The 14,496-nt window shown below is 46.1% G+C and overlaps 1 protein-coding gene across 1 annotated transcript in view; it reads right to left on the reverse strand.

The window, feature by feature from the left end:
* Positions 1-14,496, reverse strand: part of DNAAF11 (dynein axonemal assembly factor 11) — a 150,849-nt gene that overhangs the window by 41,449 nt on the left and 94,904 nt on the right. The window contains exons 9-10 of the mRNA XM_077493362.1: positions 14,140-14,209; positions 7,481-7,576 (exon numbers count right to left, since the gene is read on the reverse strand). Coding sequence (XP_077349488.1) covers positions 7,481-7,576; positions 14,140-14,209 — 166 coding nt within the window. The remainder of the gene's footprint in view (positions 1-7,480; positions 7,577-14,139; positions 14,210-14,496) is intronic.

Raw genomic sequence — 14,496 nt, forward strand, 5'->3', positions numbered from 1 at the left:
CCGCCACTTCCCAGTCATTTTCAAGCTTACTGGAGCCATTTAGATGGTGGAAGGTGGAGGTTTTGTTTATTCCATTTGTTTTGTTGTTTATAATATAATTAAACTTATGTATTTTTAGAGTCGGTCTTTCTATTTAATATACTGTGTGGTACTTTGAATCGTTCTCCTCTTCTTGGTACAGTTCTGTTCTTTTCATATGCTGGACTTTGCCATCGAGCCCCACTCCTGTTTGGAGTGAGTGGATGAGTATCAAGCCGTAGTGTCTTGTACCTCTTATATATTCTGGCTCCCGACACTTTTAGTATTTTTAACCACTTAAAGACCAGCCGTCGCAGTAGTACTGCTGCAGGTTAGCTCTATTACGTGAATCGCCGCCATTGGACGTTGCTTCGTGTAACAGATATAGCAGGCGCGTGCGTGATCACTCCACACAGAGGCAGAACAGGGATCTGCTAGTGTAAACATGGTGGATCCCCGTTCTGACAGGGGAGCTGAGAGTGGTTGTCTGTTCCTAGCGATTAGGAACAGTGATCTCTCACCTGCAGTCAGCCCAGCTCCCATACAGTTAGAAACACCTCCCAGGGAACACATTTAACCCTTTGATTGCCCCTGGTGTTAACCCCTTCCCTGCCAGTGACATTTATACAGTAATCAGTGCATTTTTATAGCACTGATCGCTGTATAAATGTCACTGGTCCCAAAAAGTGTGAAAAGTGTCCGATCTGTCTCAGTCCTGTTAAAAATCACATATCACCGCCATTACTAGTAAAAAAACAAACAAATAATAATAATTTAAAAAAATGCCATAAATCTATCTATAACTTTTGCGCAAACCAATCAATGTACGCTTATTGCAAAAAAAAATTTCCAAAAATATGTAAAAGAATACATATTGGCCTTAACTGAGGAAGACTTTTTTTAATATATTTTTTGGGGATATTTATTATAGCAAAAAGTAAAAAAAAAATTTTTTTTCAAAATGGTCGGTCTTTTTTGTTTATAGTGCAAAAAATAAAAACCACAGGAGGCGATCAAATGTCCCCAAAAGAAAGGTCTATTTGTGGGGAAAAAAAAGTAATTTTTGTTTGGTTACAGCGTTGCATGACCACGCAATTATCAGTTAACGCGACGCAGTGGCGTATCGCAAAAAATAGCCTGATCATTAAGGGGTAAATCCTTACAGTCCTTAAGTGGTTAAAGAAACTTTACTATGAAAGTTAAAGTAGTAAACCCGCACATTAAAAAAAAAAAGAAGGAAAAAAAACCCCTGCAAGGTAAAGGTATAATGAGCTAGTATGCAGCGCATACTAGCTCATTATCAAATACCTCAGGACGAAGCCCCTGTATCGGTGCCTGGTCCACGCAGAGGGAGCCGACATCTTGCCCTCGGCGTGTCTTCTGGGTTCGTGGCTCTGGCGCTGTGAGTGGCCAGAGCTGCGATGACGTCACTCCCGCAGGAGTTTTCTTCCCGGCAAGGTCCGGCAACGCTGCCGGACATTCACCTGGGGCATTCAGAGCGCATGCGCCGCTGATGTCAGAGGCTGCATGCATAGGGAATATCTCCTAAACTGTACAGGTTTAGGAGATATTAATTTTACCTACAGGTAAGCCTTATTATAGGCTTACCTGTAGGTAAAAGTGTAAAATTTGAGTATACAACTATTAGGGACTATTGGACTACAATAAAGAGAGAGCAAGCTGTATTTTCACAGGCTGAACACTGAGGAAATTCCTCTTTGCTGCAAGGAGACCGAGGTCTGCACATCAACCTGCTATAAGCCTGTGGCCATGTACTGAGGGTCAGAGTCACTCCAGGCAGATCCAGAAGTGAGATGACATCTGAACAGTGGGACCCCCTGATGCTGTATAGCTGGGACTGGTGAGAGGACACTGTTGCCATTAAAGTGGTTGTAAACCCATTACAACCACTTTAACCTACAGGTAAGCCTAGATTAAGGCTTACCTGTAGGTGCAAGAAATATCTCCCAAACCTAAAAGGTTTAGGAGATATTTACAGAAATAGCGGCACAGGTGTCTACGGCGCATGCACCATAGACATCGGGCGCAGGCGCACTGAGCACGTTGTTTCTAACGCCGATCATGCCGTTAGTGGCGGCACCAGTGCGCATGCGTGGGAGTGACGTCATCGTGGCTCCGGCCAGTCACAGCGCCAGAGCCGCGATAGTCGGAAGTCACTCCGGGATAGAAGGTGGCGTCGGAGAAGGCGAACGGGGGTCGATGTGGAGGCTTCGATCTCAGGTAATTCATAATGAGATAGTATGCTATGCAAACTAGCTCATTATGCCTTTGTCTTGCAGGTTGTATCCCCCCCCCCCCCCCCCCCATGGGTTTACAACCACTTTAAGACAGGAATTTTTAACTTACTTCCTCTTTAATCTGTTGCTGTTAGCAGAAACTGAGCACATAGGGACTGCCCATCTAACTAGCAGCATTATTTACTGCATGCAGACTTTACTGGGACTGTACCCATGTGCACCACTGTAAAGACTGGGCCCCAATGGTAGCCAGATAAGGCTAGGGACTGCTCACTCAGATAGCTGCTTCACTAGAACTTTGTCTTTTGTCCATAACATGAGGTACCTCTTTAAGCAGTCTTAAATTTCATTGCTGACATTCATATATAGAATACACTCTCAAGTGGATATAGCCTATTGTTTACAGAGAAGTTATCGCTGTATTTATTATCATTGCTGTTGCTGTTTTCTAATGCCATTACTTATTGCAAATTTTTTGGATGTCAGAGAACGGACCACGAAAGAGCTGGCACATCTGCAAACACATGGCCACACTAGGGCTCAGAACGGGAGATCGCCGCTCACCAGGTCAGCGTATGGGTTTGACTTGAAGAAAAGGTGGCAACCAAACACTTTAGCAGCGCACGGCAATTTTTTTTTATAGTATATACTATACATATATTTTGCTATTAAATAATATTTCTAATCATATGAAGTTAATAACAAGAGTCCCCCTTTACATCAGAGTCCACAGTTTCCCCTTTATATCAGAACTCGCAGAGTTCCCTTTCACTGTAAGGGGGGACTCGGCAGACTCTGATGTAAAGGAGAGCTCTGGGGACTCTAACATAAGGGATGCTCTGGGGAACCCTGATTTATGGGGGGGACACTAAGAACTCTGTGATGTACGGAGAGGACTCTGATGTAAGGGGGAACACTATCGCCTCTGGTGTAAAAGGGGAACTCTGATGTAAGGGGTGCTCTGAGAGCCTGGATTTGCCTTATGTCCTGTACACACGACCAGACTTTCCGTCAGAAAAGGTCAGACGGAATCATTCTGTCGGACATTCCGATCGCGTGTGGGCTTCCTAGTTTAGACAACTGCAGCCAGCAACTCTGCTGGGAAGCCATAGTCGAGGCAGTCTGAAACCCAGACGCATGATTCTAAACCCGAACCGTCCAGGTGACTCCTGGACAGGTGGCAACCCTAGGTCAGCGGGACTGGGGTGGGGAAGGGGGTCCTGTGCAAGTTCACCTTACAGATTTTTCTGTAAAGGGTGAACTTACCCTTTAAGGTCATTCTGTTTCCCCGAAACATTTCCAAAGGCCGGTCTGGTCATACCAATCCACCTGTTATTTGACAGTCATTTTCCTGTTGCTCTGGTCCGTCCGTAAAGAACACGGCTTACAAATTCTGTAAGATGAATGTCAGGCAGACTGTGGAAATCAGCTGCAGACGTACACAGAACAGCTCACACCTACGCAGTCACTTTCTAAGCATATCCACTTCACTGGACGTTTCCGGCGCTGCAATCACAAATTACTGGCAGATTAACATTTCCTCCTGCCGACTCTGCCGAGGTATTGCCGGGTCTGGTAGAGATTAGCTGGGAGACTAGACCGCTGTGTCTAAAATGCAGTTCAGCAAACGATGCTTTCAACTAGAAACTCTAAACTGTTCTATACAAAATTCAGGCTTATTCTGAATTCACAGAGGATTAGTCACAATAATCGAAATATTTGATCTCATGCGGTATTTATGAAATATTTGCCTTCTCATTAAGGGTCTATTTACTGCGCCCAAATTCTAAACAGGTCGGCCGAGCTATGAGTGCCGGTCCACACTCATGCGATTTCTATGATGTGATCCGAAAAGCATAAATTCGCATGTCCTCCAAAAAAGCATTATTTCCTATGAAGGCTGTTCACATATGCTGTATTACCAAAAGTATTGGGACGCCTGCCTTTACATGTTCATTAAAGCGGGAGTCCACCGGGACTCCGCGTTTTTTTTTTTTAAAAGCCAGCAGCTACAAATACTGCAGCTGCTGACTTTTAAAATAGTGACACTTACCTGTCCAGCGCGCCCGCGATGTCGGCACCCGAAGCCGATCGCTAGGTCGTCTGTCGGGTCCTGCCGCCGCCATCTTGGGTATGGGAATCAGGAAATGGAGCCTTTCGGCTTCATTTCCCGGTTCCCTACTGCGCATGCGCGAATCACGCTGCGCAATAAGGACGCTCCCCGCTGCCTCTGGGAGCTGTGTGTTTCCCAGCAGGCAGCGGGGCACTTGCGGGAACGGGCGGGCACTTGCGGAAAGGGGCGTAAGTTACGCCCCTTTCCGCAGAGAGCTATCCCGGAAGTGGGTGCAGTTACCTGGATTATCCAGGTAACTGCACCCCCCTCCCCCCTGAAAGGTGCCGATTGTGGCACCGGAGGGGGGGAGGGTTCCGATGAGCGGAAGGTCCACTTTAGGGTGGACCTCCGCTTTAACTTTAATTTGTCAGTAATCCCAGTCTTAGAACCCTTTTTTGATCTGGATCAAATTTGCACTATATTGTCATTATCAAGTGTTGGGACGCCTGCCTTTACACACACACATGAACTTTAAGGGCATCCCAGTCTTAGTCCGTAGGGTTCAATATTGAGTTGGCCCATCTATGGGAATGTTTGACCATTCTTCCAGAAGCGCATTTGTGAGGTCAGGCACTGATCTTGAACGCAAAGGCCTGGCTCGCAGTCTCCGCTCTAATTTATCTCAAAGGGGTTCTATCGGGTTGAGGTCAGGAACAGTGGCAGCTGGTGCTCAAAATTTTTTGGGGAGGGGACGCAAACAAACTGAAAAATTCTGAAAAAAACCCCCATTAATTGCAGCCTCACAGTGCCATCAAACACAGCTACTGTGCCCATCAAACGCAGCCACTGTGCCCAAACGCATCCACTGTGCCCATCAAACGCAGCCACTGTGCCCATCAAACGCAGCCACTGTGCCCATCAAACACAGCCACTGTGCCATATCAAATGCAGCCACTGTGCCATATCAAATGCTCCCACTGTGCCCATCTGCCCGGCATTTACCCTGTCTCTCGGTGGGGCAGCAGGTTAAGGTGGCGAGCGGTGTCCTCCATGCTCCTCTATGTCCTCTTCCGTCCTCTCTTCCCATCCTCTGATAGGATTGGACAACAGCGCCTGTCGTTTCAGCCAATCAGGTGATGGGTAACAGACCCAAGAACCTGATTGGTGGTTCAGTGTTATGAAAGCAGATATTCATTCACTTTCCTAATGCCGGCCATACACGATGCGAATTCCGAACGACCCGTCGAACGATAAACGAAAGCGGCACTCACAACAACATGCGAATGTGCCATCAATTAAGTACGAAAATCGTACGTTAAAACACTATGTTTTAACGGGTTTTTTTTATTCCGTGTTGCGTTCGACCATTCGTTCGTTGTTTTATATGGTTTCCTTCTGGTTCAAACTTTCCAGAGATCGTGCGCAGTTCATTTTCTTATGTCAAATCGTCCAACTCTGCCATTAACGATACGATTTTTGGACGATTTTTGAAAAAAAAACCAACATGTTGGATTTGTCAATTTGCCCTGTCGTACGAAAATCGCATGTCGCGCATACCACACTAACGATACGAAAATCGGTCGATTTTACTTTCGCTCGGATTTTCGTTCGGAATTCGCATCGTGTATGGCCGGCATAACACAGTTGAGGGAACTACTGTTTAACTTTTTTGATGCCTATTAGAGGCGTCAAAAATGGCAGGAGAGAGGGGGTGGCACCCGTGCGCCCCTTATGGAAGCACCACCTCTGGTCAGGACTCTGTGCAGGCCAGTCAAGTTCCTCCACACCAAGCTTGCTCATCCACTGTACATTCACATCAGTCCCTACCCTCAAGGAGCTTACAATCTAAGGTCACATTCATACTAGGGCCGCCAATTGAGACAGGATCTAAATTACCTACCAGCATGTCTTTGGAGTGTGGGAGGAAACCAGAGTAACCAGAGTAAACCCACGCAGACACAGGTAGAACATGCAAACGCCAGGCAGATGGTGTTGTGGTTGGGAGTTGAACCAGCGACCCTTTTGCGGCTAGATTAAAGTCCTAACCACTACACCACTGTGCCTCCCACTATTATTATTTTTTTCTTCAACTTCAAGGCTGAAGAAAAAAAAATTAAAGCGATCTGGAGAAGCCGCTGTACTAACTATTCAATGTTAGTATAGCAATCTTCCACACTGAGCTGTTGTGTTCTGACAATAAGATGTCCCCCCCCCCAACAGAACACACCGGTCAGCGCTCTAATGCCGCGTACACACGACCGATTTTCATGTCGGAAGGTTTTTCGACGGAATTCCGCTGAAACTGTCTTGCGTACACACGATCACACCAAAGTCCGACTGTCAAGAACGACGTGACGTACAACACGTACGACGGGACTAGAAAAAGGAAGTTCAATAGCTAGTAGCTTCCATCTCCTACTTGCTTCGGAGCATGCCTCGTTTTTGGTACGTCAGAACAGCATACAGACGAGCGGTTTTCCCGATAGGAATTGGTTCCGTCCGAAATACTTAGAACGTGTTCTATTTCTAGGTCCGTCAGAATTTTCTAAAAAAAAAAAATGTCCGATGAGCCCCACACACGATCGGCATATACGATGAAACGCTTCCGTTTGACTTTTTCTGTCAGACATTCCGCTCGTGTGTACGCGCCATTAGTCAGTGGGCTGATCGGATATTGATCGACAGAACTTTTTCGGTCATGCCCCTTTGGCTGGCTTCTGTTGGACCGGCTGCCATACACACGGGCCAAATGTCGGCCGGTTTCTACTGAACCTCTTGATGCCGCTCGATATTCCGAATGTGTGTATGGACAGACAGGAATTCTTAACTTTAGCTTTAACTCTCCCCAATTAGCTAAAACTAAAAGGAAGTTTTAGAAATGTTAATAAGTTTACAGAGAGCATTTTAGGTAATTATACTAGCATAATTAATATAAAATCATTTAAATTATTATTATTATTTAAATAGTTTAAAATAATTATTTTAATATTTTTAAGTTGTGTTTAAAATGTGTTGATTAACAGGGGGGAAAATGATTGTTAAAATGTGATACATTCTCTTTGTAGCCCGTTCTTCCATCCCATCATTTTATTAGGACAGGCTCTAGCAAAATGTCAAGGAGGAAAAAAAAGTCCATATGGATTGTACATACCTTTGGCATGGTGACCACCAAATGGCCAGTTGTCTGGGATCTCTTGGCAGTGCTGCTGTCTGGTTTCACTTCTCCTGGAAGCACAAGCTGGAATGGCTAAATCACGAAGAGGAAAAAATGGGCAGATTAATTTACAAGGCTGAATTACAAAAAAGAAATACATTATCACTGGGTTTAAGACAAATGGAAAGCAAAGCCTCATTCTGTACACAAGAAGGCAAATGAATGCAAAGGAACAATGGAAAACATACAAATTAGAGAACAAATGAATTGCCTTAAAGGCTAAACTGTGACCTTAAATATAGTAAAAGGTCCTTTTCCATTCCACTATGACTGTGCCCTTGAGCTAAGGTCCATGAAAACATATTTGATGAGTTTGGTGTGGAGGAACTCAGGTGTTCTGCACAGAGCCCTGACCTCAACCCCCCTGAACACCTTTGAGATGAACTAGAGCGGTGGTCTCCAAACTGCGACCCAGGAGCCAGGTGGCATCTTTTGCTTTCCTTTATCTGGCCCTTGGGGCATTTTTTCTCACACTGATGCAAGACACCATTCCTCCCACTGACTCCAACAATGGGGCATCATTTCTTTAATGACATCAATGGGGCAATATTTCTCCCACTGACATCAAAGATGGGGCACTATTTCTCCCACTGACATCAAAGATGGGGCACTATTCCTCCCACTGACATCAAAGATGGGGCACTATTCCTCCCACTGACACCAATGATGGAGCACTATTCCTCCCACTGATATCAATGATGGAGCACTATTCCTCCCACTGATACCAATGATGGAGCACTATTCCTCCCACTGATACCAATGATGGAGCACTAGTCCTTCCACAGTCACAAATGATGGAGCACTATTCCTTCCACTGTCACCAATGATGGAGCACTATTCCTTCCACTGAAACCAATGATGGAACAGTATTCCTCTCACTGACACCAATGATGGAGCACTATTCCTTCCACTGACACCAATGATGGAACACTATTCCTTCCACTGTCACCAATGATGGAACACTATTCCTCTCACTGACACCAATGATGGAGCGCTATTCCTTCCACTGACACCAATGATGGAGCGCTATTCCTACTACTGACATCAAGGATGAGGCACTATTCCTCCCACTGATACCAATAATGGGGGTCTATTTCTCCCAATGACACCAACGATGGGACACTATTTCTTCCACTGACACTAATGAAGAGGAGCCCCAAGGGCCAGATAATGGAGACCACTGGAGTAGAGAATGGGTAAAATCTGTGAGGTTTCACACTACTACCCCACTCTGTGCTTTCAAACTGGCCAAATTTCAATCCATCTATGGGCAGGCTGGTTGTACTATAAAGGGGGTCAGCAAGCCATTGATCGTGATTGACTAGTCAACCGCAGTAAGCCAACAGGTGGACCGTGATCATGGCTCTGCCTCACACCCAGCCTCCGCCGCTCTAATGTTAACTGCAGAGTGGGAGGCAGCACAGTGCTGGATGGAGGGCGGGGGCTGCCTCAGTGATTGGTTTCTAGGCGGTCTTAGCATCACACTGTCAGGTCTGGGCTCAGCCCTTCCTTCTCTGAGCTGGTCGCTCAGCTGTCGGCTAATTACCAGATCCCATCTCTTCACAGTTACTCAGCTGTTAATATCCTGCTCGTCAGTCCTGCCTACTTAAGCCATCCAGTCCAGAGGATCTCTGCCTTCGCCTTGGTCACATCACAGAAACTATCTCCTGTGATCCTGTTCAAGACATGCTTTGCTGACATCCCTTCTGGCTCCAGTTCCTGCTTGCTGTTCCACTTCATTGATCCCTCCCTGACGTCTGGCTTGGCTGGCTATCCATTCTGGTTACTGAACTTTGGCTATGTTTTGACTACGTTTGTTCTTTTTACTTTTATTATTAAACAAGTGTGATTTAACTGTAATTATGTCTCTGCTTGATTCCATGGTTTCTGACACCAACCAATCACCTGCTTGTTATTATGAACTCCAGCAGCTCCCGCCTTCCACCCAGCACTATGCTGTCTCCTGATCTCCGCTCTGCTGTACACACTCTGGCAGATAGGAAGTGGTACCCATACAGCGCTGTGTATGTGGGGGGTGACATGAAGGGGTCAGAGGACACTACAGTGAAGGGGAGGGGAGACATGGACAGAGGACACTACTTTGGAGGATGGGGAGGTAGAGGTCATTGCTTTCAGGGTGCAGTGGGGTGGGGGGGGGTGATTGATGTGAAAAGGGGCAGAGGACACTGTTTTAGGGAGGGTTACAGGACACTACTGGGGGGGGTGATGTTAAGGGGGCAGGGTGACACTGCTTTGGGGGGGAGGGTACAGAACACTACTGTGGGGAGAAGGGGCCCGGGGACACTGCTATGGGGGGAAGAAGACAGTAGTGGGGTAATATGAAGGGGGCAGAGGTACAGAACACTAATGTGGGTGGATGGGGGCAGAGGACACTACAATGGGAGGGTGATGTGACGAGGACAAAGGACATTGCTATGGGGGGGGGGGGCTCTACTGTGGGTGGGGGGGGGGGGGGTGATGAGAAGGAGGGCAGAGGAAAATACTTTGACACACTATGTGTTCTATATGCCCTCTTTTTATTGGAAGCTTTTTAGTTTTTTAATTTTTTTAAAGGCCGTCCCAGGAATCTTTGCTTTCCTCCATGTTGTCCAGGTAGATTTCAACCTGCCAGTTGCCTAGCCCTCTACTAAAGTCTATCTATGTGAATGGTGGCTATAGCCGCCAGCAGTGATCATTGTATTCTGATGGCGGAGAAGTCTCCCATTGTCAGAATACAATAGCTCAGCAGGAGGGATTCTGACTGTGTTGATGGGGAAATCAAGCAATTTTCTTTCCTACAACCCGTGGTTGAAGGAAAGAAAATTCGATAACCTATGGGCTGCTTTAGACTGTAAGGTGCTTGAGGGCAGGGACTGAGGGCAGGGACAGAGCTGAATGTACAGTATGTAAAGCTCTATGTAAATTGTTGGCACTACATACAGTAATACATACATAAGACAAAACAGCACGACACTTTAAATGTATGCTGAAATTACTCTTATTGTAGTTACAGTATATTTACTCTCCAGTTCTCTAGAAAGCCTCCCTCATATCAGTTATGTCACAGCACAGGCTGCAGCGCTGATAAATCCCAGAGCAGGACCGATATAACGGGAATGGCAGACCATATTCCCTTGTGTGGGGACTGATTGATTAAATGAGAGGCAGGAAGTGGCAGATTGCAAATAATTCTGCAACTCAATTCCCCGCTGAGCCGTTTGAGCAGGCCAGAGAGCATTGAATTATCTGAACATGCAGCTAACGCTGTACCATATTTTTTAAGAACATATAGGACCTCGGATACAAGATGAAGATATTTCAGAACATTTGCCTGATATAGCGGTTTATAGCAACCCTGACATGTCAGTAAACAGACCTCAAGGAAGAACATACTTCTTGTAGAGAAGAAATAGAATGCTTAAGTTTTCCTCTGCAGAGCTGCTGAACGCTGGTCCACTGCTGAAAAATTGCCCCTGTCAATCTTCTGGGTCCCCTGCAGTGCTCACTGGTTCCCCTCCCTGACCTCCACTCATTGCAGTGGAGGTCAGTGCCGTTAAACACTGGTCCACTGCTGAGAAACCTCCTCCGAGGTCTATCAGGAAACCAAAGCTTCTGGAACTGTTGATCTTCTGGGTCCCCCACAAAGGTCACTGGTTCCTCCTTCTGGCCTCTACCCTTTACAGGATGCAACAGTGCCTTGAATGCTGCTCAACTACTGAGAACTTGCCCCCAAAGTCTACTGGACAACTGTAACTTCTGCAAGTGTTGATCTCCTGAGTCCCCTGCAGCGCTTACTGGTTCCTCCCTCTGACCTGCACTCATTACTGGAAAAAGCAAAGCCGCCTGAGGAACTGTCCCCAATGTCTACCATGAAACCAATGCTTCAAGAAATGTCAATCTCCTGGATTCACTGCAGGGCTCACTGGTTCCTCCTTCTAACCTCCACTCATTATAGGATACAGCAATGCCACTGAATGCTCCTCAACTGATGAGAAGTTTCCCCAAAGGCTACCGGGAAACCAAAGCTTGCGGAAGTGTCAATCTTCTGGGTCCCTTGCAGTGCTCACTGGTTCCTACCTATGCTCAGCACTGATTACAGGGGCTGATACAGGGAGCAGTTCTATTGCTAAGAAACTGTCCCTAAAGTCTACCAGGAAACCAATGCTTGAAGACATGTCAATCTTCTGGGTTGACCACAGCACTCGCTGGTTCCTCCCTCATTTCAGGATACAGCAGTGCTGCTGAATGCTGCTCGCCTGCTGAGAAATTTCCCCCCAAAGTCTACTGGGCAACCAACACTTCTGCAAGGGTCTCTCTCCTGGGTCCCCCGCATCACCCACTACTCTGATCTGCACTCATTACAGGATAGAGCAAGGCCACTGAATGCTGCTTTACTGCTAAGAAACATCCCCAAAGTCTACTGGGAAACCAAAGCTTGTGGAAGTGTCGCTCTTCTTGATCCCCCGCAATGCTCACTGGTTCCTACCTCTGACTATTACTCCTTACAGGATAGAGCAGAGCCGCTGAAAGCTGCTCTACTGGTAAGAAACTGCCTGTGTTGATTTGCTGGGTTCCTCGCATCACTCACCGCTTTCTCATTTTGACCGCAACTCATTACAGGACACAGCATGTGATGTGGAGGTCAGCAGAAGAAACCAATGACCGCTGCAGGGGACCCAGGACACTGACACCCCTGAAAGTGTTGGTTTTCCCTGTGGACTTTGCGGGGTGATTTCTCTTAAGTGGCGCAGGAAGGAGTAGAGGTAAGTATTCTACTTTACATCGATGTAAGTTTCTTCTTTACATCCAAGTGCTTTCTCTGGATCTTTTTATGGGGCCGTGTACCTTTAGGGTCAAATCAGGCAATGTGAGCATTTTTGTTGGCACCTCCCTGATGGTGGCGGAGAACCCCCAGCTGGGTCTGCAGCACTCTCTCCTCCACAAGCACACATTTAAAGGGATTGTAAACCTCAGACATAAAATATGAACAAAGCATATTTGACTATAGTGTATACTCGTCTCAATCCAGAGCTCGAAGTGTCATTTCTGTCTGCTGCTTCATTTCTCTGCTATCTGCATGAGTCACTTCTGACAAGTTTTCCAGACACCAAGAGGTAAAAAGGTGACAAGGGAGGGAGCTGTAGGCACACAGCCTGTGAATGGCAGCCTCAGCTCTGTTTCTGTGTGCTGTGTGAAGGGGGATATGTCCCTTCCCTTTAGTCAGCTTTCCTCACTGAGCTCTGCAGAGTGTAACTTCAGTCCCCTGCTTTCTGAAAGCTTGGACAAGCTGTAAAAAAACAACATTTTGAAGGGATGTAGAGAAGACTGCAGACAAACAAGTACAAGTTACGTAGGAAGGATTTGTTTAATCTCTGTATCACCTGAGGCCAGACACTTCCCTGGGTATATGTAAGGGTTTAAAACTAAATTAAGTTTGGCGGCTGGGTGGTACATGCATAACTAGAAATCGGTGTAATGGTAGGTAGCTTAAAATGGTTGTAAACCTCAGACATGAAATAAGAACAAAGCATATCCCTCTACAGTGCGTAGTTGTCTCAATCCAGAGCACCAAGTGTAATTTCTGTCTGTTGCTTCGTTCCTCTGCTATCAGCATGAATCACTTCTGACACGTTTTCTAAAGCCAAGAGAAAAATGGTGACAGGGGAGAGACCTCCAGCAGATTGATAGATTCAGCTCTGCTCCTGTGTGGAGGGATGTGCCTTCAATTATCCAATCAACTCTAAATGTCGGCCATACACGGTTCGAATTTCGAAAGAATTTTCTTTTGAAAATCGTATCTAAGAGTTTTCGTACCATTAGTGGGCTTGCGGCTTCACTGCCCGAGTCACGTGGTGCTTTGTGAAAGACTCTGTTGATTTCTGGGACACACACATGTCCCAGAAGACAACGGGGAAGCTCGCCGAAGAGGAGTAAGTGAAGGAACAGCGCTGCGGAATAGAAAGAGGCAGATTAGGAAGGCTGCCTAGCAACAGGGTTTCTGGTAAGCAAAAACATTTTTTCTTTTTCAAATTTGTTTTATATATTTTTTTAAGAAAATTAATGTAATTTTTTATTTTAGGGTGGACCTCTGCTTTAAGTGTTGCCAACCGGCTATGAATGCTTGCGGCTTCACAGCTGGCTTCCCACTGCGCATGCGCAAGGTGCGCTGCCCTCTGTGAATAGTCCCGCAGCTGTCTGGGACCTGTGACATGTCCCAGAAGGTTGCAGGCAGCAAGGGGGCAGAACAGCTTCCATTCAGATTGCTTAAGCGGTTCGAGGGGAAGTGGGAGCAATTATTCCCGTCAAAACTGGGTACCTGCTTCACCACCCCACCCCAAAAAAAAAAAAAAATTACTAATTTATTACCAATAATATTAATTGTTAATATTCCTCCATGGGGGTTAGGTAGGATGAATATGTGGATTTATATGTATGTATTTAGCATTTTCTGGACCCAGAAACCACAGAGATTTTCTCTGCAAGTTCATTGTGTTTTTGTTCAGTGATTGCTGCTCATGGACCTCAATCTGCTGAAGTCCTAACCCCCTGAATGTACTGACATTAGGAATATTGGCTGTGCACCTAGATATAAGTACCTTATTTTTTACCAGCACTCTCACATAGGTGGGCTGAACATCCAAATCGACCAGCGAGGTGTCCAGATGCCTGGAAAGTAAAAGTAAACATGTTAGGCCTCACTGGGAATCCCCTATTAGGCTGGATTCACACCTATGCAGTTTTAGCATAGCTCCCAACTGTCCCTGATTTGGAGGGGCTGTCCCTGATTTGGAGCAATGTCCCTTTGTCCCCCTTTCCCCCTCATTTGCCCCTCATTTTGGTCTGATCTATAGAGATGTATATAAAATGCACTTTTTATCTTTCAAAAAGTGTCTCCCAGTGCTAAACCTTTCATCCAATTTCTAAATTGCTGCATTTGTAAATTTTAAAAGCCA

This window comes from Lithobates pipiens, unplaced genomic scaffold (assembly GCF_037356315.1).
Source record: "Lithobates pipiens isolate NorthernLeopardFrog02 unplaced genomic scaffold, aLitPip1_a1.2 Scaffold_19, whole genome shotgun sequence".
NCBI classification, from domain to species: Eukaryota; Metazoa; Chordata; class Amphibia; order Anura; family Ranidae; genus Lithobates; species Lithobates pipiens.